Source organism: Micrasema longulum, unplaced genomic scaffold (genome assembly GCF_059751315.1).
Source record: "Micrasema longulum isolate JH-2025_06_02 unplaced genomic scaffold, ASM5975131v1 h1tg000611l, whole genome shotgun sequence".
Taxonomy (NCBI): domain Eukaryota; kingdom Metazoa; phylum Arthropoda; class Insecta; order Trichoptera; family Brachycentridae; genus Micrasema; species Micrasema longulum.
This window is the reverse complement of record NW_028277807.1, coordinates 239,351-262,885: the sequence shown is the minus strand read 5'-3', so window position 1 is coordinate 262,885 and position 23,535 is coordinate 239,351. Positions and strand designations below refer to the sequence as shown.

General features: G+C 34.8%; 1 protein-coding gene across 7 annotated transcripts in view; it reads right to left on the bottom strand.

The window, feature by feature from the left end:
- The window catches only part of Obsc (Obscurin), a 156,346-nt gene that overhangs the window by 5,922 nt on the left and 126,889 nt on the right, over nucleotides 1-23,535 (bottom strand). For 3 of the 7 annotated variants that reach the window (XM_088228826.1, XM_088228821.1, XM_088228827.1), the window contains 31 exons: nucleotides 22,802-23,494; nucleotides 22,181-22,441; nucleotides 18,820-19,068; nucleotides 16,339-16,480; nucleotides 16,072-16,256; nucleotides 15,711-15,962; nucleotides 15,431-15,608; nucleotides 14,819-15,343; nucleotides 14,457-14,738; nucleotides 13,629-13,804; nucleotides 13,077-13,364; nucleotides 10,756-11,115; nucleotides 10,444-10,548; nucleotides 9,169-10,215; nucleotides 8,522-8,803; nucleotides 8,035-8,268; nucleotides 7,768-7,957; nucleotides 7,496-7,674; nucleotides 7,152-7,378; nucleotides 6,895-7,070; nucleotides 6,636-6,811; nucleotides 6,398-6,523; nucleotides 5,987-6,266; nucleotides 5,730-5,908; nucleotides 5,455-5,651; nucleotides 5,201-5,359; nucleotides 4,681-4,925; nucleotides 4,477-4,594; nucleotides 1,907-2,090; nucleotides 620-804; nucleotides 36-532 (listed from right to left, as the gene is read on the bottom strand). In XM_088228826.1, the coding sequence (XP_088084952.1) occupies nucleotides 36-532; nucleotides 620-804; nucleotides 1,907-2,090; nucleotides 4,477-4,594; nucleotides 4,681-4,925; nucleotides 5,201-5,359; nucleotides 5,455-5,651; nucleotides 5,730-5,908; nucleotides 5,987-6,266; nucleotides 6,398-6,523; nucleotides 6,636-6,811; nucleotides 6,895-7,070; nucleotides 7,152-7,378; nucleotides 7,496-7,674; nucleotides 7,768-7,957; nucleotides 8,035-8,268; nucleotides 8,522-8,803; nucleotides 9,169-10,215; nucleotides 10,444-10,548; nucleotides 10,756-11,115; nucleotides 13,077-13,364; nucleotides 13,629-13,804; nucleotides 14,457-14,738; nucleotides 14,819-15,343; nucleotides 15,431-15,608; nucleotides 15,711-15,962; nucleotides 16,072-16,256; nucleotides 16,339-16,480; nucleotides 18,820-19,068; nucleotides 22,181-22,441; nucleotides 22,802-23,494 (8,377 nt within the window). The remainder of the gene's footprint in view (nucleotides 1-35; nucleotides 533-619; nucleotides 805-1,906; nucleotides 2,091-4,476; nucleotides 4,595-4,680; nucleotides 4,926-5,200; nucleotides 5,360-5,454; nucleotides 5,652-5,729; nucleotides 5,909-5,986; nucleotides 6,267-6,397; nucleotides 6,524-6,635; nucleotides 6,812-6,894; nucleotides 7,071-7,151; nucleotides 7,379-7,495; nucleotides 7,675-7,767; nucleotides 7,958-8,034; nucleotides 8,269-8,521; nucleotides 8,804-9,168; nucleotides 10,216-10,443; nucleotides 10,549-10,755; nucleotides 11,116-13,076; nucleotides 13,365-13,628; nucleotides 13,805-14,456; nucleotides 14,739-14,818; nucleotides 15,344-15,430; nucleotides 15,609-15,710; nucleotides 15,963-16,071; nucleotides 16,257-16,338; nucleotides 16,481-18,819; nucleotides 19,069-22,180; nucleotides 22,442-22,801; nucleotides 23,495-23,535) is intronic. The other 4 variants (XM_088228823.1, XM_088228828.1, XM_088228824.1 and 1 more) reach the window with 3 other exon arrangements.

The following is a 23,535-nucleotide window of genomic DNA, read 5'->3' as shown; positions in this document are numbered from 1 at the left end:
ATTATGTTATAATATTTTTAGAAGATAATGCTTACTTGTTGATAAATAATGTTGCTTGTCCATTTCTTGTATAACTCCAGTCATATCTTCCGCCAGATTCAATAACTTCATCATTGAAGTAGTAAGTCATTTTGGGTTTGGGATATCCATAAACAAACCAAAATAGGTTACTGTTGTGATTCTTGATTCCATACTGTGTGTCATGCTCTTGTCTTAAGAATTTTGGTGGCTGAGCGTAACCGTCATGGGGTGGCCTCTCTATATCAAAGTCCTTAGGGAAGTAAGGAGATGTCTCTGGCCTGAAGTCGATTCCTGGATCCAAATATGGAATAAACTTGGGTGGGTCAGGTTCCAATTTGGATCTATAGGTGATAGCATATGGGGATGGGTCACTTATTCCATATTTATTCTCCACACGAATACGGAATTTATAGTCGCGGAACGGTTCTAAATTACGGATATCGCATGCACAAGAACGGACTCCAGTGCGAGCTGTGAACCAATCACCATCTGGCTGCTCGCACATCTCCACCTAAAAGAATTGAATGATGTAAATATTATGAATAAAAAATAAAAATACATTTCAATATTCAAATAAAATTATATATTTTTTACTTACTTGATAAGTCACTGGGAAACGTGGCCCATGTGGAATGGAAGGTTTCCACGATAGTGTAAGACGGCGATCCATCATCCTGGATATAATAGGTTTATCAGCCAATGGCATTGGAACACCAGTTTTTTTTAGTTTATCGAATTCACTGTACTGATCTGCCAATGGGCGTTTTGTTCTTGGCTCCAATGCTAAAAACGTAAAACGTACATGATATATAATAGTGTAATTCATTTATATGTATGTACATCATGTTCTATATATAAAAAAAGGCAATGTTCGTATGTGTGTCCTCGATAGACAAAATAACTGCTGGACCGCTTAACAAGTGTTTTTTTTCCAAAATGATGAGCTTTGCGCTGGGTATGTTTACAGCTCTTAAAATCTTCAATTTAATATGTATAAAAAGTTAGGAGCTTAAATGTTTTATTCATCGACCTACCAGGGTTGCATTCAACGAGAATGCATATACTAACAAATTGGGAGGATGTTATTTTTTTTTGGATATAAAAAAACATAGTATTTCAATGTTTACAAACAACGTTAGTTTTTTATGGATCCCAATCAGATTCTTTTCTTAAATTCCTTATAGTTTCTACCCATCTATTTCTTTTTACTGGATTTTTAGTAATGCTAAAATAATATTGATGAAAGTGCACGCCTGTTTAATAATTTAGAGGGCTCAGGATGCGTCTATGTGTATTAATAGGTCGATGGTTTTATTTAATAACGCCGAATCTGATTCTATGGTCACGCAAAAGCATGATAAAGTAAAGTTTTGTAAGTATAATAATTAAGTTTAATCTTAAGAGAAAACACAGTCTGAATTTTCTTCATACAACTGTATTTCCGTATTTTCACCCTGAATTATTGCACTAAAGCAGTGATACGCACTACAAATATTAGCCATTGGCGTGTCTCAATAGCTTTGCTTTTTTGATAAATTGTTTATTATGGGAACTAGAACCATCCAAAAACCTGTAAAAACGCTCCGTTTTATCTGAGGTCTTCGGGCGCATGGTTTACCATTTTTCGCACAGTATAGGGGAGGCATCTGCAAGACAGTGACAGAAATATAATGTTCAAATATCTATTTATCAAAATTCCCTGTCACCACATATCCTCACAATTTGTGTAATCCAAAACACAAAAATAATAATCTATATATCTAATTTGAACGAAATACAATAATTGATATCAAATTTTCGATTGTGTTAATTTAATCTATATTCGAGGAAATACTCAAATCAAGCAATTGCCAGGTTTAGCACGTAGATGATAAAAATAACTTACAATCATAACTAAGTTCAGCATGGCAGACGTCTTCTCCATGTGGATTAAATATCCGACAAGAATATTGCCCAACATCGGCTGGATCTACACCAAGAATGGACAAGCGGAGTAATCCAGAACCTTCTCGGTCCATACGGATGCGTTCTGTTGGAAATAATTTATCACCGTTGCGGAACCATTCGACCTAGAATATATATTATATCAATGTATGTTTATTATTAATATTTAATGGTGGAATAAATTAGTATTTTATTTTATTAGGAATACAAACATATATGTACTTATACACAGAGAAAAAAAAAGAGAATACATAAAGCCTGCCATCGAATTAGACGTATTCACTTAAATTGAACTAATATAAGCAACGATTAAAAACACAATATTAAAAATAAAATTACAATATTAAAAAAAGTAATTAAAATAATATTTTGGATAGCAAATTAAAAGAAAGGAAATACCGACAAAACAAGGAGGTAGTGGGGAGGGACAATACGGAAAGTTACGAGAAGTGGTAGTGGATGAATATGGGAAAGTGGGAGTAGATGAATATGGGAAAGTGAGAATAGATAATTGCATTTTATTAACAAAAATTGTGAAAATAACGTTGACGAGTGAAAAAGAACAAAATAAAACAAAACATCAAACCTCTGTTGTTCAGAATCAAGTTTATCAATTATTTTCTATATGGAGTTTATAACACGTCTGGTTATATTAAGAATATATTTATTGATTTAGTGCATACATGAGATCCTACAGTAAAAGCACTAGGAAATGAAAGAAATACAAACTCAATCTGTTAAGGACTGGCTTAACAGATTGAGTGGCAGCGGAGTTATTGTTTCACAACACGGAGGTTGATTTATGGTTTCGGGTGGCCAAAACACATTGTGCTTCGGACAGCCAAACTCTTTCTTGTAGCGAAAGGGCCATATAGCCAACATTCATACTTAACTGAGTAGGCACCAGGGATCAATTAATATGATTTGGGTTAATCAAATTAGATGTCTGGCCAAAGAACTTGGTTGTATCAAATAAGGTAAGTGACTCAGTAGGCAGAGGCAGACAATATATGACCATAAAGAACGAGAGCTACAGCGTAGCCTAGTACCAAAGAGTTCCATATAAGGAAAGCAAGCTGGTTCGGCAGGAGAGCCCTGAGTAGGTGTCTTTACCACAAAGTACCAAAAAGATAGGTAAGCAGAAAGGTTAGTAGACGACCTGGATTACTCTGACTTTTGGAGCAGGAATCTACCTTATAAAGGCCAAAATCGGCTTGTGGTCCTATTGCTAGTGTCACGGATCAAAGGTTCGAGGTTCGCAGCCCGCTCTACCACAACTTAATTCCCATTTTCTAATAGTGAGTTATTTACAACTCATTGAAAATGGCCACTAAAATTGAAATATTTGGGTAAATCATACTGCGTTAATATGTAACTATGTCTTACAACAAGTAGGTATAACAACTCTTACAAGTAGGATAGCAATATGCGAAAAAAGTGAATTGGGATTTTTTTTTTTTTTTTTTTTTTTTTTTTTTGTTTATTTTTCCATACTGTTACATATTATGCATGTATTAAATTACATATTTTACATATTAAACATATTAAATTACATATTAAATTACATATTTTACATATTAAACATATTAAATTACATATTAAATTACATATTAAACATTAGAAGAGAAAAAGAGAAAAAATACATATTCTAAAAATAAACATAGCCTTAAATTTGGAAAAAATGCCCACAAAGACTTAAACGTCTGAGCGTGGGCCATTCCTTTTTTATTGTTTTTGGTGAATTTTTTGGTATACAAACACAAATATGACAATGCCATTAAAAATCATACATAAATAACAGGAAAATGACATAAACAATGTAATTAAGACATTAAAGTTTAGAAAATGCTGTTGTACGACTCTTTCACAATAGGTGTATATCTGTATTTTCCATGCTGATCCAAGTCCTCAAAGCCGCTTTAAACTTTGGAAGGGATTCTATATTTTGTATTTCCTTGGGTAGGAGATTAAAAGATCTTGGACCAACATGGAAAGAGTGTCTCTGTGCAAACTTAGTTCTGCATCCTGGAACCGACAGTACACTTTCTGATCTGCTACTAGTCCTATTTAAATTATTAGATTAAGATTAAAGCGGGTGCTATGAGTGTTAAATAAATATAGATTATTTAAATTCTTGTTAAATGTTTCATAATACTACGAGGGATGGTATAATGTTTCCAGTGATTACTCTTAATATTAGGAATATAGAAGTCTGGAGAGGACACCGTTTATTATATTAATACCGGCGAATCAAACTTTTTGTTTTTAATTTTATATAGGAGGCTCTGGTCGTAGATATCTCTTTAGTGTGTAAATTAATCTAGGTCATTTAATTTTAAAGAAACTATACAATATGGGAAACGCAAATGAAATGTGTATTCTACTTTTGAGACCAAAAGAATTCCCAAGTCACATATTTTGTTTACTTCTCTAATTATATTCTCATTTATCGTAAAGTTATAGTTTTTTTTCGAGCGAAAGTAGAATAGTACTGCTCTTGTGATTATTTACCTCAGGTTCAGGTGAGCCTGTAGCACAAGCTGTGAATTTGGCTGTCATACTCTTGTACACTTCTGTGTCACCAATTTTCTTCAGGAAAGATGGTGGTTCCATCTTCTGCCTCTTCTCACTATTTAGGTAAAAAATATAAAGAATGAATAAAAATGACCGTGTTTTGTATTAATAGAATATTTTTAAATATTGTAAATTTTTTACATTTTGTCCACAACATCGAGAGTGGCTTGGAGTTTTGCTTCACCCTCCTTGTTCTTGGCAATACATTTGATTTTACAAGAGTCTTCTGGCTTGCAGTCTCTGACATAAAGACAACAAGCATCTCCGTCTCTCTTGATGTGATATTTATCAGATTCACGGACAGGTTGATCGTTGACATACCAACTTATCTCCGGCTGTGGAACTCCAAGCACTCTTGCTGGGAATTTGGCATCGAAGTTAGGTAGCTGGAATAATTATCATGATAATTCGTGAGAATTCGAAACAAAATGGCTATAATTTTTTTTCAAATTGAAATTCATATAACTAAGGATTTTCTTCATGAATTACTGTAGTATCATTTTACAATTGGATCACAGCTGTTTTTGTTTTTAATATTTTTAGGGGACAAAAAATATTTTTCGCTTATTTTATATCTTGATAAGGGAATGGATGTACATATTTCAAAACCGGTTGGCATAATTATATTATTTACTGATTTAAAATATAGTTTGAGGCTAACCTGTTGCAAATCGGTGAACTTTTGTGTGAATATGGGTGACTGGAAAACTTTTCTTATGCTTGCTTTAGCGGTGCTGCTATCTTCACCGAGTGGGCTGACCAACTTGCAAGTATACATTCCGGCATCTGATAGATCTGCTGGCTTTATTTCCAGCCCAACCTATAAAATATGTTCACAAAGGCAAATTGATAAATATTTCACAAATCAGTCTATAATACACAGGAATGGGTCATATACTCTGCAAATATACAAACCTTTTTGCCATCACAAGTTATGGTAATTCGCTCAGATGGTTGTATAGGGACTCCATCTTTGCTCCAGCATACATCAGGTATTGGATTACCAGCAAATGGAGCCTCCATAATCAAGGGAGAACCTTCCTCAGTAGTAACATCTCTTAAAGCGTGCAAGAAGAATGGTCTTTCTTCCGGTAAGCTTTCGTCACCTCTACCTGAATGATAAAAATATATTTTGAATTTTTTTGCTATGTATGTTTTAATATTTCATTGAGATATTTTGTTTTCATTACCTGATACACTTAAAGTTCCCTTGCTTGAAACTGTTCCTTTGTCATTGGATGCATTGACTGCATATTCTCCTGCGTCCTCAGGCCGTGCCTTATCAATAATAAGGCAGCATGTTCCATCAGGAAGCTCGGTAATCTTTATGTGTTTTCCATCTGGTACAATTTCTTTTCCATTATGTGTCCTGGAATATCGTGTTAGGCAATTAGATTTGAATTGCAAAATGTTTTCTTTTATGACCTATATAATTTTATTAACTAACCATTTAATTGTTGGAGATGGATGACCGACACAACGAACTTCTAATTTAACTGGGAAGCCTTCAACAACATTGGTGGGCTGGAGATCGGCGAAGAATGCGGGTTTCTTTTCCTTTTGTTCTATGTCGACCTTAGCATTTCCTGTTATATCTCCTAATCTATTAGATATAGTTACTGTATACTTTCCAGCATCTTCTGGTTTAACATTATCAATAGATAAACCTATAAGTCCGCCAGGTTGATTGACAAAGTTAACAGCTTGAGATGGTCTAATCGGCAGCCCTAGAAATATGTACATCAATAAACATGAGATAAAAACTAGAATAGGTCCTTATGAAAAATAACATATTTGTATAAATTATTTTATTTATTTTACACATATATTTTCCTTTTTTATCAATAAAGGTATTCACCATCTTTAAACCACTTAATTTCAGGAGCGGGGAATGCCATGACTTGAGCCTCCAGTTTAAGCGCTTGCCCAACAATAGCCTTCGTTGGTTCCAAATTTTTAAGGAATGTAGGCTTTTGTGGTGATGCTGAAAATAAAAGCAATTTTCATGTTTGATTTATTTGATAAATTATTAGATTTTTCTTTCATTAGATTAGAGCTTTCAATATCTTTATATTTTAAATTATTATCAATCTTACGGTTAACGGCAACTGCACAAAGTGCGGATGTTTCTCCATTGGTGTTTTTAGCCACTAGTTTATAGGCGCCACAGTCAGATGGTTTGCATTCCTGAATGAGCAGCTTCACAGTTCCGTCAGGCATAGCTGTCAGTTGGAGCCTCTCATCAGCTTTTAACTCTTCACCATCTTTGTACCTAAAAAATATAATTTTTTGTGTTAAAGCTTTGCTCAATTTTGTATTTTAGTTTACATTACTCGTTAAAAAAGTTTTGTTTACCATTTGACAGTAGGAATGGGGCTACCATCTAATTTGGCTTTAAGCTCAAGAGGTTCACCCTCATCTACATCTGTGGCTCTGTCGAGCTTCTGGGCAAATCCTGGTGCAATTTGGGCCATCTTCAGTTGAGCTACAGTCTCTACATCTCCAACCGCATTAGCAGCGATCACTGAGTACTGTTATCGACAATAAAATAATTTAATAAAATATTTTTTAATTCAATGTGTTAAATTTCAACGGTTAATATGTTATTGTACCTCGCCAACATCAGAAGCTTCGAAGTGAGAAATTGTAAGTTCACTGTCAATTTGTCCTTCATGGGTAGTGGTTATCTTATGCCGTTCATCGTTGGTGATCTCTTTCCCATCTTTCGACCATTTGACAGATGGTGTGGGTATACCTGTGCATCTAACTTTAAGTGTGATGTCATCATAATCCTTAACTTTCAGACTCTCAAGTTTTTTGGAAAATGTTGGCTTCTCGCCTACAAATAAAAATTAATTACATTAGTTTAGATAAAATAATCTGTTATTTTGTTTCAAGAACATATTTTTTGGTTTAAAAATGTGAATAATTGTAGCTCAAATGAATATTTGCTTACTTTGAATGTTTAGCCTAGCTTGTTGAGTGGAAGATCCTTCGCTATTCTTGGCTTCGAGTTTATATATTCCGGCATCTTCCATTTTCAGTCCTGTAAATACTAGCTTGTATTGTTCTTTGGATGTGTCTTCGACCAGCTTGTGATTTTCAGAAGGTACAATTACCATTCCATCCTTACTCCTTTAAAACGACATGTTTTTATTAAATTGCATAAAATGTTTTTTTTTTAAACTGCATCAACATGCTATATAAATAATGGAATCTAAAATTTACCAAGTGATTTCAGCTATAGGATTAGCATGGATGACAGCAATAAATTCAGTTTCTTCATAAGGTACAGCAGTAATGTCTTTGAGAGGTTCAATTTCTGGCCGGATGAGGATATCAAGTCTTGCGCTGCTTTCGTCTTCACCATAAGAATTCTTCGCTTTAATAGTGTACTCTCCAGTGTCAGCGTGACGACCTTTGATAACATTAACAATAATTAGGTTAGATGAGATTGTTTGTTTTTGTATTACATTTACTATAACAAATGATTACCTGTTGGAATATGCAATTTGAATGTGCATTCCTTTAAGTCATTCTCAATGTCTTTACGTTCCATAGACAGTTTTATGGTAGCATCGGGAATAATTTCTTCCCCATTGTGGAACCATGCTACTTCTGGTACTGGATCAGCAGTACATACAGCCGTCATTGTAACTGGTTCCCTTTGTGGAACTTTTTGCGCCTTCAATGGCCCGGTAAACTTTGGTTTACGTAATTCACTGACGGCTAAAAGATACATTGTTGTTTTTACTTTCCATATAACACCATTTTTTGTGTTTAGCAGCACTAGGTAGTTTTAAAACAAGATCTATAAATGTATATGTGTATGTATATATATTATTGATGATAATATGTACAGAGGTGGTTTTTAGCATCAAATTCAATAGGCTTAGGTATTTTTTAATGCAGCAATGTTATAAAACAACAAAAATTGCTCTTAAAACATTTATTAGAAGAAAAATAAAGAATAAAATCTTACAGGTAACGGAGAGTTGAGCCTTGTGGGCGAAAGTTCCAAGCTTGTTGCTGATCTCGCATTGGTACAACCCCGCATCTACCATTTGTGTGTCTAATATGTGCAGTGTATAGCAGTCCCCGTCCTCGGATATCTTGACTCTCTGACTAGGCTTGATCGGTTCTCCGTTAACTGTCCACTTGGCGGCGGGCTTAGGGAACCCGCGTGCAAACACCTTGTACTCCATCGGCAAACTCTCGTAAACATTCCCGTCATCCATTTCGGCACTTGTTATCTCGGCAATGGCTATGGATTAATTCCAATTAAGGTTAAATGATACATATTAAGTTTACAGAACATTGAAATCGTCCATCCTGTAAATATTCTTACCCCTCAAACCGGAGACACTGGACGCCTTTCTGGCCGTAAGTTATTGAAACAAAATGTTAAGCTTAAAACAATTCATGCACCTAAAATAAATAAGTATGCTGGAATATGTGTGTAGGAGTATAAAGTATGAAGTATGTATATTCTATTACTGAATAATTTTGTAAGTGGTTTAAAGAACTTTATTAAAATCATTATACATTGTGTATTCGATATAACCATAGGATTGTTAAGTGTAATTGCAGAAGCTGTGACAAATACTTGCATTTTATTAAAAAAATTACCTTCACTTTTTCTTTCTTCCGATTTCGGTGGCACATCACTCATTTTTTTAAGCTCTTTTTCAAGAATTTTGCTTTTATTAAAAAAAATATCTTCCTCTAAAAAAAACTCATTTTTACTAAATCCATTTACAATATGTTCATTTCTTCTTTCTGTTGGTGAATTTTCAGTAGATTCATTGGTTTCTTCTAAAATTGAAGTCCCCTTTAAAGCTTTCGAGAGGTTTGCCTTTCTTCTTTGATCTTCCTTTTGGAGGATATCACCTAAATTATTTCTTTGTATTTTAATTCTCTTAAATAGGTCTTCCATTTCATCATCTTCTTCTGGGAATGAAATTTTTGATCTGGATGGTGCAAAATCAGGCTCGTATTGCTTATTTACAAAATCATTATTTTTCGCATTTTTCGACTGGACCGTTTCACTAGTCTCATATTCACATGTTTGAATAAACTCGGATTGACCACTATAATCATGGCCATTGCAAAGATTACCTAGTTTTTTACTTAAGAATTCATCACTCATGTCTTTTTCTATGATTCTATGAAGTTTTTCTGAAATAACTTTTTCTTCAATTTCACCGTTTTCTGAAAAGCTCTCTTCTTGGAAGGAAGCCTGCCTGATATAATTTTCTCTTGAAAATGTTCGTTTAGTATCATCAAAATCAAATATGTGATTATTTATATCATTTTCCGAAACATCATGAGATAAATTTCCTCCTACAAAGGTTGAATCATCTTCAGAAAGTGAAAGTATAGAAACACCCCGGTTCACCGATAGCTTATTTTTATCAGAATAATTCCATTCCCCTTCTGAGTCAACGGGCTCTTCAATGATACCATGATTGCCTCTTTTGAATATATCAGAAATGTAAAAACCTCCAGACTCATCTTGTGTATATCTATGCGTAGCCACTTCCTCTACCTCGAGAGAAGTTTTGTGCGGTCGGTTAGGAGCAATGACATGTCGACGTTCTCCTTCGTATTCTGAATCCTCTTCGTAAACCGTAGAAGTCGCAGACATTTTGTGTAATGTGTGTGTTTCAGCAGGACCTATATTTTATGAATTGGTTAGTGAACACTGGAATACTGAGTTTTAAAGATATTTCACGCAAGTTATCAAATTATTATACATAAAAATTAGACTAAACAAATTATTTAAAATAAGTGGAATTTATGGCTTGTGAAAGTCAAGTCTGGTTTATGGCATCATTATGGAAATGAAAATAAGCTATGTTGACATTATTGTTTTAGAGCTAGTAAAGGAAGCGGTATACTGACCTGTCACAATGGCCTCGTGTGAACGAGTGCTGCTGACCACTGTAACTATGATAGATTCACCTTCACCTCTCCTGAACGTTGTGACAGTTTCCATGGAGCGATGGCCTAGATAACACACTCACTCAACATTCGCCCCAAAATAGTCCTAAACATAAACTCCAAGCATGCTTGGACCAAATGCATTTGAAAGCCATTAAGTTAATATCTTGATGTAAAAGATAGAACATGCAGAACATAAGTAAATGGAAGATGTTTTCTGAAAATAATCAAGAAATTTACTGTTGTAATGGTGTATGTAATGTTTTTTTATACCTTCGGATTCCCCCTTTTGCTTACTGGGAGCTGCATCAACTTTTTCTGCCTTCTTTTGTTTGCTTCCTTCTTCGTCAGCCATTGTTTTTTCTTCTATATTCTCTTTTCCTAATACCCCCTTTTCTCCTTTTTTCTTTTCTGGTTTGTTTACTTCTGTATAGTCGGAATCATTCAGTTTATTTGCTTTCACATCTAACTCAACTTCTTCAATAATATCGAAATCAGTCTTAGATTTGATTCCTTTTTTAGGAACGGTTTTCTCTTCGACTTCATCTTCGATAGATTTTTTTGATAAAGAAGAATCTTCCAAAGATTCGGTAGTGAGTTCGTGTTTCTCGAATCTCTTGGTTATCTCTTGAGCTGAATGAGGACAGTATAAGAATGATAAGTTATGTTTGCGCGAGTCTAATTATTATTGAAGTATGCAAAAAATAAAAGACAGCCTGATTTCTTTAGCAACATTCACAGTGATTTGAGGGTGTTATTATATTTGACGAGCAACGGGAAAAAAGAGAATGTTCACAAATTTAAAATACGAAAAAGCCAATCGTTATAACCTCTTAACATGCTAGACTTATTTTTTTTCTTAAATAAAATAATTTATCACATTTCAAAAGCGTTTCCAAATTGGTAAGCTGTGTTAAAATTTGTGAACAAACTCATAATGAAAATAACAAGACATGGGACATAACATTTGATTATATATTGTGATAACTCGAAATGCATTTGATATCAAATGATATTTTAAGAATGCACTAAATTAATACTAATTCTAGTACTAATATCATAAGTTATGCTGCATTCATTAAAAATAACAATCAAAACCACTTCCATGTGATCAGATTGTAACGTCACACAGTGTAAAAACATTCCGGTTTGCATTCTCCATATGCATTTGTACTTACTTGCTCCGTGAATGAGCGATCCTAGAAACACTTTCTTAATAAAAGAAAACCAGTAACTCAAAATTGCAGTTCCGCAGACGTAGAAATCAATATGATAGTATTCTTGTACTCATTTTGATTAAAGTATGAATACAGTGGGTACTTTCCAAATCTTCAGTAAAGTAATAAGACATTAATATTCATTTTAATTGAACATCAATAAGATTCGACAAGTTCAAGAAATAATTGTCATTTAAAACAAAAGATTGGCAACACTAGAGGTGGGTACGAGTAGGTTAACTTTAGTGTAGTCAATTGTATGCTGGAAAAGCCAAACACCGCAGCAAGTTTTTTTCTATTTAACAGACGTCTTTAATTTTCTTTAAAAAAAAATCAAATTTACCTACAGTTGCCGGCGGTAAATAAAAGACAGTGGGCTTAAGGAAGAGATTAAACCACAATCAGCTAACTTTGGCTTAGAAGAGTGTCGTCTTTGTCATTCATCCTTGTTGACCCGTGCGACAGAGACGATGCTCTACAAAGCTGAAGTTAGTTCCTTGTGGCTGACAGTCTCTTTCTTAAGAAAGATACATTGGACTTAAGTCCAATGTATCTTATTTACCGCTGACAACTGAACATTGTAATAAAAGGAAAATACTTTGAAATGTTTTGGATGCTACTGTCACAACAAAACGTCAATAAAAGAAGTAGCTCAAAAATAATAAGCCAGTCTCTATTTAGAAGTTTGCCTACCCCTGGATTAGAAATTTAGACAATGCATTGAATTGTATAAATGTATTTTTTAAACTAAATGTTACAAATATTTGTACATAACCACTTACCGACTTTTCTATGTCTACCGGTTTCACACCAATCAAACCAACATGCAAAACCCACTATACACCTTTACCATAGTTGTTGCACAAAAATATAAAACCAACACGACATGCATTTTAACATTCACGGATTCGGACAAACATGCACGAATTAGATATAGAAATATTTTATGTTGTTTGAGAAATAGTTGAAAAAAAGGTGGAGGGTCTTGAGTTTAATAGGTTTAAGGTGACTATTATTCCATCCCCTCCCCCACTTTTTTCAACTGTTTCTCAAATAACTTTAATTTTTTCATAATCTAATCAGTGTATGTGCTTATTAAAATGCATGTCGTGTTGGTTCTATATTTTTGTGCAACAACTATGGTGAAGGTGTATAGTGGGTTTTGCACGCTGGTTTAATTAGTGTCCTGACGAAGAGACGGGTACGTCTCGAAACCGTTAGACATAGAGAATTCGGTAAGTGGTTTTATAAAAATATTTAATAATATTTAGTAAAATGTTTGACCATAAAGCTTTAAATATTAATAGTATTTTTTGTATTTTATTTATCAATATGAGTTTAAAAAGAGTTAAATGATATTTTAATAATAGTACTTACTGTGTACTACAACTATGCTCTTGCAGGAGACGGATCCCATTTCGTTAATGACCCGGACTTCATATTCTCCTCCATCTGCTTCTTTCACCAGGTTGAGGGTAAGGCTATAGTTCTCCAGGCGTTTGCTGTCGCGTTCTATCTTCACTCGGGCGTCGGTGGTCACTTCTTGGCCATCGCGGTACCACTTCACCTTGGGATCAGGACATCCTTCGATCTCCACCTCCAGCTTCAGGGTGGCTCCTTCGTCCACAGTCATGTCCACAAGTTTCTTTGTGATCTTTGGTTTACCTATTGTAACAAGTATAATGGTTTTTACGAAACATCTGCATTGTTAAAGATGATGTAAAGTATGTCAAATTGAATTTCAAGGGGCAGAATTTTGCAGAAAAATCTTCACGATTGGGAATTTAAAAAATGATTGAATTAAAAATGAATTTATTAAAACATGACATACATTGTCAGATGCATTTAATTATAATATAGAATAATAATTTGTGCAATGTAATAAAAAATAAAAATGTGTATATTGGAGTAAATAAGTTCATCACTAACTGAAAACAGTAAAGGTTGAAGAAGATTCATCGGATCCAAATTCGTTCATAACTTTGCAAGAGTATTTTCCGGACATTTCTGTTGTTACTTCCTTCATTATCAACTTGTAGCTGTCGCCATCATCCGTGCGAGTAAATTCTGTGCGTTTCTCCGTAATTTCAGCATCCCCATAGTACCTTCAACCACAAACCGATTGTAAAATTACTAGTTCTGTTTAAAACTTTGTCAGTGTTTTTCAAAAGAATATTTACTAATGTACACTTTTCTAATCCCACACAAATACTTTTCTTACAAGTACATGTGAAATAGATTAACGGTCTTCGTTTACAAAGAAAGAGCCATTTTGTTAGGTGTTATCGTTTTTAATTTCATAATCATCACTTAAATTAGAGATGGATATTTTTATTATTAAATATTAGGTGTTAACATAAGTTGTGTCCATTTTTTCCAAATTTGAAAAATGAGAACCAAAAGTAAAACAAAATGGTAAAGGTTATACGTCATTTGAAAGAAAATTTTCTGCTCTACAAGATATTGTGTTTGCTTTTTCGTTACATATATTATTTTATTTGATTACAAGCCTTCAAAATGGAATGTCAAGTAGACAAAAGTGAGCACTTTCGACACCTCCTTTTGTTCCCATTCAATCGAGGGAATAAAGCTGCCAAAACTTCTTGCGATATTTGCGCAGTATACGGTGAAGGTGCTATTATTCATTGACTAATTTGTTGGAATTTTTTTGTTGCGTCCTTTTGCTCTTTCCATTTGGTTAAAAACTAATAAAACTTATGTTTACACCCAATAAATAATTAGAACTACTTTATTTACCATTTCACTGCTGGTTTAGGGAATGAATCAATGCTCACAACTAATTCAATATTTAGCGATCCTTCGTTTGCTTTCATATCACTCAACTTCTGTGTGAATTGAGGAGCACAGCGAACATTGAGCCTTGCACTGTCCTTAGATGTTCCGTGGCTGTTGGTAACTTCGCAGCTGTAGTTTGCCGTTTCTTTCCGGGTAACATTAGAAATGGTAAGAGTGAATGTTGAGCCATCAGAAGTTATTTTAACATTAGAGCTCTCTGTAATTTCCTTGCCATCCTTAAACCTAGATAAATATACAAATTGCAGTCAAATCATTCTAATGAAACATATATTTCACATTATTACAAATAGAAATAGTTTTACCATTTAACAGTTGGTTTAGGATCCGCCTCGCACTTGATTTGGAAGGTAATGGTTTCTCCTTCATTGCATTCCCGTGTTCCTCCAAGTTTTTGTGTGAGTTTAGGCGGTGAAGTGACGCGCAATTGCCAAAAGTCTGAGCATTGATTGATTTCGTTTTTCGCAATCACCGAATATGAGCCAGTGTCAGTAATGGTAGTGTTGTTAACAGTTAATGAATATACTTCTTCACTCTCCTTTGTGATTTTGAAATGTTCAGAGTTGATTATTTGTACTCCATCTTTGAAGAATGTTACTTCGGGTGCAGGGGATCCTTCAATGTCAACTGTCATCTTATAAACCTGCTCAGTCATACAGGTCTGGTTTTCTATCTTCTTCTTTATTTTAGGAGCGGCTTTGACAATCAGCTGCATTTCTGAATGATCCTCTCCGAGCTCGTTCTTCGCATGAATTGTGTATAATCCAGCATCTTGAGGGGTACAGTTTTTGATGACAAGAGACATACTTTCGGCATCTTCATACAAAAACCTAAAAATCAAATCATTTTAAAACATGTTAGATCTGAAGTCATATTAACTATGCGTATTTCAAACTTATTGTATTTTCAAAACTAACTTGTATCTGCCACCTGGTTCAACAATTTTCCCATCATGTTTCCAGAGTATATCTGGTTTAGGAAATCCTTTGCATTGAAGTTCTAACATGGCAGAACCGCCAACAGATACCAGGGTTTCTCGGGTTTCAATAATGAGAGAAGGCTTTTCAGGTTCTCGCATCAGCTGGTTGACAGAACCTAGAAAATGCAAAATACATTGATAAAAATGAATTATTTAGGTTAAACACTGTAATTCCATTTTATTTTAAATAATAATTATTAATGTGAAAAATGCTAAACCTTGAACAGTAAGTTCAGCAGAACACGAAATGTTTCCTGCGCAAGTTTGCGCAACACAAGTGTATAGACCGGCGTCTTCTGGCTTAACATGTTGAAAAACAAGAGCTAGGGAGTCCTCGTCATCACCCAGAAGGACTTTGAAGCGTTCTTCAGGATCAAAGGGCTTGCCATCTCGACGCCAGCTGAAAACGGGTTTTTCGCCGGGAGGAAGCACCGCACCATCTTCAAGATCTCCAAAGATGTTCTTGTCCCCTGGAAATATAAAACAGTATATACATATATATATTTACAGATAAGGTAATAATAACAGATATAGAGATATTTGAGGTGCTGGTTTATTATATTGGTTGGATATTTTTACCTGTCACAGTGACAGTAGCTTCGCAAGTTTCCTGGCCGTAAGTGTTGGAAGTGGTACAAGAGTACGTTCCTGCATCACACGCTTGGACAGCAACAATAACCATTTCATAAAATCCTTTGTCAGAATGATCACGCACAATCTGCACACGCTCGTGGTCATCTTTGATTTCAACGCCTTCTTTGAAACTAAAAGAAACCATTTATGCTAGGCGATAACATCATAATTACAAGAAAACATTTGAGAAATAAATATGCAGTATCAACTTACAATTTGATCCTCGGGTTAGGATCACCTTTCACTTTTACCATAAACCGTAGGTAGGTATTTTCCAAAAGTTCAGTATCCTTCAACTTGACAACAAAATATGCAGCATTCTTTTCTGCTCGTTCCCTGCGCTCTTCGGGTGTAACTGTAAAACAAGTGTATGGAGTAAATAATACATTAAGGTACAGTCAACCCTTCTATAACATGATTAATTCGTACTGCGTTGTATGGGAACCGGGCTATAAGAAACCCTGTATTAATACCAATCAGATTATTCGTACCGCGTTAAATAGATACCACTGCCGCGTTATATGGAAACCGCGCTAAAAAAACTAGGAATTAATACAAATCAAATTATTCGTACAGCTTTATAAAGCAACCGCGTCAAGTGAACTTCAGAAATAATGAAATTGTACATAATCAGACCGATTTGTTCTGCATTACAAACGCATATAAAATCTTCTTTCTCAAAGTCAAAGTTTTGAAGGATACGTTTAATAAATACAATTGTATGCAAACACAATACGAATGGCATCAAATATTTGTAATTTTATATATTTAAGTGTAAGTTTATACATAGTTCATATTATGATCCATTTTACAGTTTGATTATTTTTATTAATTTTTGTTTTGTATTACAGTTGAACTTTTTTAGGCAATTTTTATATTTTAATTTTTTTATTAATATGTTATACATATTTTGTAAGTTATCTCCACGTTTCAATATTAAAATTAAATATGCTTTGTTTTATAAGGTAGAATTGGCTCTGCAGTATTTAGCCGTTTTACTGGAATAAAATTTATAATAATAAAATTATAAAGTAAAAAAAAATGTTTCTAATAAAAAACTTAATTTGATACATATTTGATGCTTTTCATTCATTATAACTGTAATTACAATTATATTATTAGCCTAACCCCTTTTTTTCCTAATGGGTCGAAAATCCTATTCACTTACGAAATTTTCATCTTGGCTTTCGAAAGTACTTTTATTTTGTGATTCTGGCAAAACCTCTTTATATGGAGCAATGGATAAACTTTTTAAGTCATTTACGTTGTTGGAATGTTGTCTCGTACGAAAAACGCGTTATGGAAGGGTTGTTGGCAATTTTCACTTCACGTTGTATGGAAACCGCGTTGACTGTATAATATTTTTTTTGTATAAGAGTGTTTCTACTATTGAAATATTAATATTTATTATTTGTATATATATTTGTTCACAGAGTTATTCTCAAGTGATGATGATGGGATACTTGGAGGCTTGTCATTGTAAGAATTTTTTAGTATTTAGAACTACCAGTGTTCTTACTACATATTACAGTCGAACTGAATATACCCAACGCTTTTTAATACCCTTTCTTACTACCAAACTGCACATATATGCGGGAATACTTTAAATTTATCTTATAAATTTAGCTTATCCAGAGACCTATATACGTATAATGAGTTAGAAACTACCTTGAATATATCTTCTCTTCAAGACCGTCGAAATAAATCCGACCTTAAGCTAGGGTTTCCTAGGACAGCGGTGCCCGTATCTTAACGGCCGTAGTGAACGGTGATGCGGTGAACAGCCGTCGTAGTGGTGACTAGAGAGTGGTTTTATTTTTTAACGGTGTTATCAACACCATTTTTATAGGAAACCACTCTCTAGTCACCGTTACGACGGCTGTCAACCGCATTAATGTTCACTACGGCCGTTAAAATACGGGCACCGCTGTCCTAGGAAACCCGAGCTTTACAGTCCTATTTAAAATTCTCAACTCACTCTTTGATGCGCCTGAACTACTGAGCTCATTAAAATTAAATATCCCAACTAATAGAAACCTCAGACAACACTTACTCTTTCATACCGATAACCATAGAACTAACTATGGTTTTCATTCCCCTATGCCCAGAATTCTTAGGTCTGCCAACAAACATACCAGTCTCGATTTCTTTGATAACAAGTTGTCTTCTTTCAAACGATCACTGAATCAAATTCAATTATAAACACCCTTCTCCCGCTTCCACTCCCACAAAGTCTACTATAAACCATTGAGTCTTTCCAATTTTGTTATAATAATTTTCTTTGTATAAATGTGTCCATAAAAATGCCCATTGGGCGTATATATAAATAAATAAACATTTCCTAGGTATCTCTGCCTCGAAAGGCAGCTTTGTCTGGCACGACATATCGGCGGTCGGCGTGCATTACCGCCAATCTACTTAAACAACTTTTTACAGAGGACAGTAAAAACTATTCTTAAAATCAAATCTAACACATTATTTAATCCAATCCGAGGTACTGTTCTTCTTCAGAAAGATCGCCTCATATTGGTCCCATGCAAATTATATAATTAGAAAACATCCAATAAGAGTTGAAAATTCCCCAATATGAAAATATCATTTTTGTCAAAATTGTAGATTGGCGGCAATGCATGCCGACTGATACGTGGAGAAAATGTTTCGAAAGTTGAATTATTTTATTATTGGGAAACTTACATTCTTGAACGATAAGTTGAGCCGTGCAGTGAGAATTTCCCTTTTTATTCTCCGCCCTCGCGGTGTACACCCCTGTATCGGACTCGTGGCAGTGAAGAAGTTCCAGACTGTAATCCCCGTTCTGAGCATTACTGGTGATCTTCACCCTGTCGGCCAGTTTGTCATCCATTGGCTTGTTGTCCTTCAGCCAAGTGACTGTTGTTTCTTCCGATGACTGTAGGGAGCATTCGAATGTGGCTTTATCGCCAGCTATAAATTTTTCAAAGGAAATATTAGCCTGAGAAATCATTGAAGTTTAATATTACAATAAATTTCAATTACCAGCCTTCACTATTTCAAAATTATAATTTATGACAAATGATGGTTACCTAAAACAATATATAAAATTAAACTTAAAATAAATTTAAATTGTTTCACTTTAGCACTTTAAATTTAATTGTAACTGCGGAAAAAGCGGTTTGAAGAAATGACACACGATTTTTTTTTTTAAATCACGAGTAACTGTGGTAAACTCTGATGGAGCGATCGAATCAGACACAGGCCGCGTAAAGGAAATATGGCGTGGTCATTATCAGAGAGTACTTAATCGCCCACCTCCTCCCGCCCTTGATATCTCCATAGAGGCTGTATCAAGCATTCCACGTGCAGTCAACATTTCTGATAGTTCTCCGACACCGGATTAAATAAAAATAGCTAGTTCAACTGGAAAAACGGAACAGCATCAGGAGTAGACGATATACAACCTTTTTTTTTAAAGCAGCATTACTGGCATTATTGTTTCTTTACACCAACTAATGACCAAGGTGTGGGAAAAAGAGAGGTGCCTGAGAGACGGGGTAAATAGGGAGATCACCGCATTACGCAAAAAGGGTGATCCATTAAAAAATGTCATGGTTATTATGGCATCACGCTACTTTGTGTACTGGGGAAAGTACTTGCATATAATATTACTGCAAATAGTTCGATGACACATTATGCAAGTATTAAGAGAGAACCAGGCGGGTTTCCTACCAGGTCCTGCGCGGATCATATCCACAACATACGCTGTACTACAGGAGAGCAAATAACTAAACAGTTCCTTGGCTATGTGCCTCGTAGATTACGAAAAAGCGTTTGATAGTCCGCGCAGACTTACAAGCCCGGAAAACACTAGAAGCATATTGTGAAAAAAAATCCATCTCCTCCTCCCGAAAATTCTGCGATCTTGAGTATGCCAATGATGCAGTTTTAATTGAAGATTCAGTCGGGTCTTCTAGTCACTGTAAATAGGCCAAAAAGACTCTGTATGCATGGGTTTAAAAATAAATTTTGCACAAACCCATTTAACACTTCGTGTCTTGATCCTCAAACTCCCCTGACTCTGTCAAACCAAATCATTAAAAGGGTCGAAATTTTCAAATACCCGGGAGTATATGTTATGGAAAATGGCAGCTTTTAAAAAGAGCTGCGAGTGAGGTTAGAAATAGCAGGCATTCAACAGTATGGAGGCTATCTGGAGACCAGATATTTACTTATTGAAAACCAATGCTGCCTATATAATGCCTGCATAACATCTATTTTTCTCTAGGGATGCGAATCGTGGCACTTCACTAAGGTCCACAACCGCAAAATATTTCAATAATGGTTTTGAGAATAGATGCCTCAGAAGAATCTTGAATTTGCGGTGGTTTGACTTTGTAAGGAATGACGAAGTAAGAAAATGGATGCAGCAAACTCCGGTGACAACTTTCATCAAGCGGAGGCGATACAATTGACTGGGCCATTTACTGTAGATGCCTCCTGAGACGCTAACTACGCTTGCCTACTTTACAAGGCATCAGATTCTCAAAAGCCTGGATATCTGGTGCTGACTGTTCGTCGGCATTTTATATCAGAACTACGGGACGCGAACGTGACTTAGCAGGATGCACAGGAGCTGGCAGCCGACAGCTATGCCTGGGGGCTTGTGGCCCTGTGGACACCATATGCTCCAACTAGGGAGTGAGCATGGAATGATGATGATGATTTACAAAAAATGTTATTAAAAAATATCAAATAGAAAAACACACAAAAACAAAACAGTATTTAAAAGCATATGGAATGCATTATGTATACTAGTATATCATATATCTAAATTTATTTTAACATATTATCATTTTGATCTCCAAAAAAATAAGTATATATTATAAAAGAAAAAGTGAAAATTCCGATTCAAGGTACTTTTTTTTTGCCTCGTGGTCTGACGGTCAGCGCGTTTCCTACCACACAAGAGGTCTTGCGTTTGATTCCCAACATGGTTAACATGATATATTTATTAAAAAGCGTGTTCTAACACTTAAATATTTTGTAATTCCTGGACTGGCACCTGAAGCGTAAGATTGATCATCTAACCTTCATGTAACGAAAATGCTCTGGATACGCTGCGGTTTATGTATTAATGCAGTGCCCTATTTATTGCCACCTTTAGGTGCGAAATGGATCGATGATGATGTAGAATTTCCCTTTAAGTTTTGTGGTCTTCCCTTATGGCCTTGATGACTGGCAAAAATTTAAGGTGGCATTGAAAAAAAATGTTTTTCAATAGTTGCGTCCAAAATTATTGAGCTTCAAATAAGCTCTTTTTCTGTTTGAGATTTCAATATTTGTATCGCCTAAGCTTTACCAAGTTCTACAGTTCAAAGTTCCTTGCAAGACATCGGACCCTCGGTGTTCTGTTTATATCCAATTCAAAATGTAATTGTTTTTATATTCACTATCCTATTTCACAACTTTTGAAGGCAAAGAAAAGAAAAAAAATCATTAGATCATTCTTATATTTTTTCACTTAATTGCTTTTATTTCAAACATATGAATAAATTTTTTTAAAAAGCACAAATTGTCTGAAGATTGGTGTAATCTGTCAGTCACGAAAAGTAAAAGAAACCTATACATTGAATAAATAAGACAACAAACACAAATTGTCCGAAGGTAGATGTAATCTGTCAGTCATAAAAAACAAAAGAAACCTATATATTGAATAAATAAGACAACAAACATAAATTGTCCGAAGATTAATGTAGTCTGTCAGTCACAAAAAACAAAAGAAAATTCAGAATAAACATATATGTGGTTACACATTTAGGTGATGAATGAAGATGTTGGATTAGTTACTACGTAAGCAATATACAAAGCAAAAATGAATGTAAATATAAATATACACGTAAATGAGTGAAAGATTATCTCAATGAATCATATATATTTTTTAATAACTTGTATATTTTCAATCATCTGATGGATAAAACAATGAGGAATGGATAGTGATATAAATAAATTTATACAGATGTAATAAAATGAAAGTCTGTAAAGTCCAGAAAAGGCACCAGATTAGTGGGAAAATACTCACGTTCTACACTGCATCCTTCAAGAGCCTTCATAAACACCGGTTTCCCACCAACGCCAGATGTTAAGGCGATACGTCGACTGCTACCCTGAATGAGTGTAGAGGAACTTGATACCCCATTAGTAAGTGCTTCTTTCTGGAGGACACTCGAAGACGTGATAGAACCAGCTATCTGAGAGTTAAAACTGGCAGAACTCGCTCCATAGCTTGCTGATTCATAAGTTGAACTCGATGACAATTGGGTACTTGATACAGCCGAGTATTCTAAATAGTAAATAAGCAAATACTAAAGAAGTAATATATGAAATTAATTGCGCTAATACTGATATTGCAATTACTACATGTGATGTGATTAGATGTATGATGATACCGATGAACTACAGATTTAGTGTTGCAGCCAATTTATTGCCAAAATAAATGATGTATGTGTGTGTAAGTTTTAAAAATCAAGTCTAAATATGATGATAATTTTGTTTTGTTGTTTTAAACGAGGAAAATAAATAAGTAGTTGGTAATAATTAAATAGACATAATAAAAATAGAATTACACAATAGAAATAGACAATACAAGATAACTTAGGTAGATAGTTAAACATTAGTTTATTATGATAAAATTTTGGGCTACCTTCTACTCGACGAGATGACGAACTATTGTAACGTCGAGACATATCTGTTTCTTCTGTTTCAACAGCGCTGACAATAGATTGTCCAGTTTGCTCAACAGTTTTAACACTTTCTCCCTTACTTATAGAAGTGGCAGAATCTTGTAAAACTACTGATTTTATTGTTTCTTCCGATTTCAAAACTTCTGGAACTGGTTTAGGTGTTTCCTGAATTTGTTTAGGGGCTTCCTGAACTGGTTTAGGGGCTTCTTGAACTGGTTTAGGGGCTTCCTGAACTGGTTTAGAGGCTTCCTGAACTGGTTTAGGGGCTTCCTGAACTGGTTTAGGGGCTTCTTGAACTGGTTTAGGGGCTTCCTGAACTGGTTTAGGGGCTTCCTGAACTGGTTTGGGAGCTGCCTGAACTGGTTTGGGAGCTTCCTGATTTAGTTTAGGAGGTTCTTGAACTGTTTTGATGACTTCTTGTGTTGTTTTACCACTAACGACTGAAACGTTCTCTTCCACTGAAACAGATTGCTTTGCGCTTGTTGTTACTACTTGTTTCTGGACTTCTGTTGTTGTCGAAGTATTTTGAATGTGGTGAAGACTTTGTTTTAATTCTTCAGCTGTTTTTGGTGGTTCAGGAGAAGGTCCCTGTGGCGAAAATGATGCTCCCGGGTCTACTCTTAGATCGTCTGCTGCGTGCTCGGCTAATGCAACTAAAATGAAAAAAATATAGTTTTGGATAGGTACTTGTACA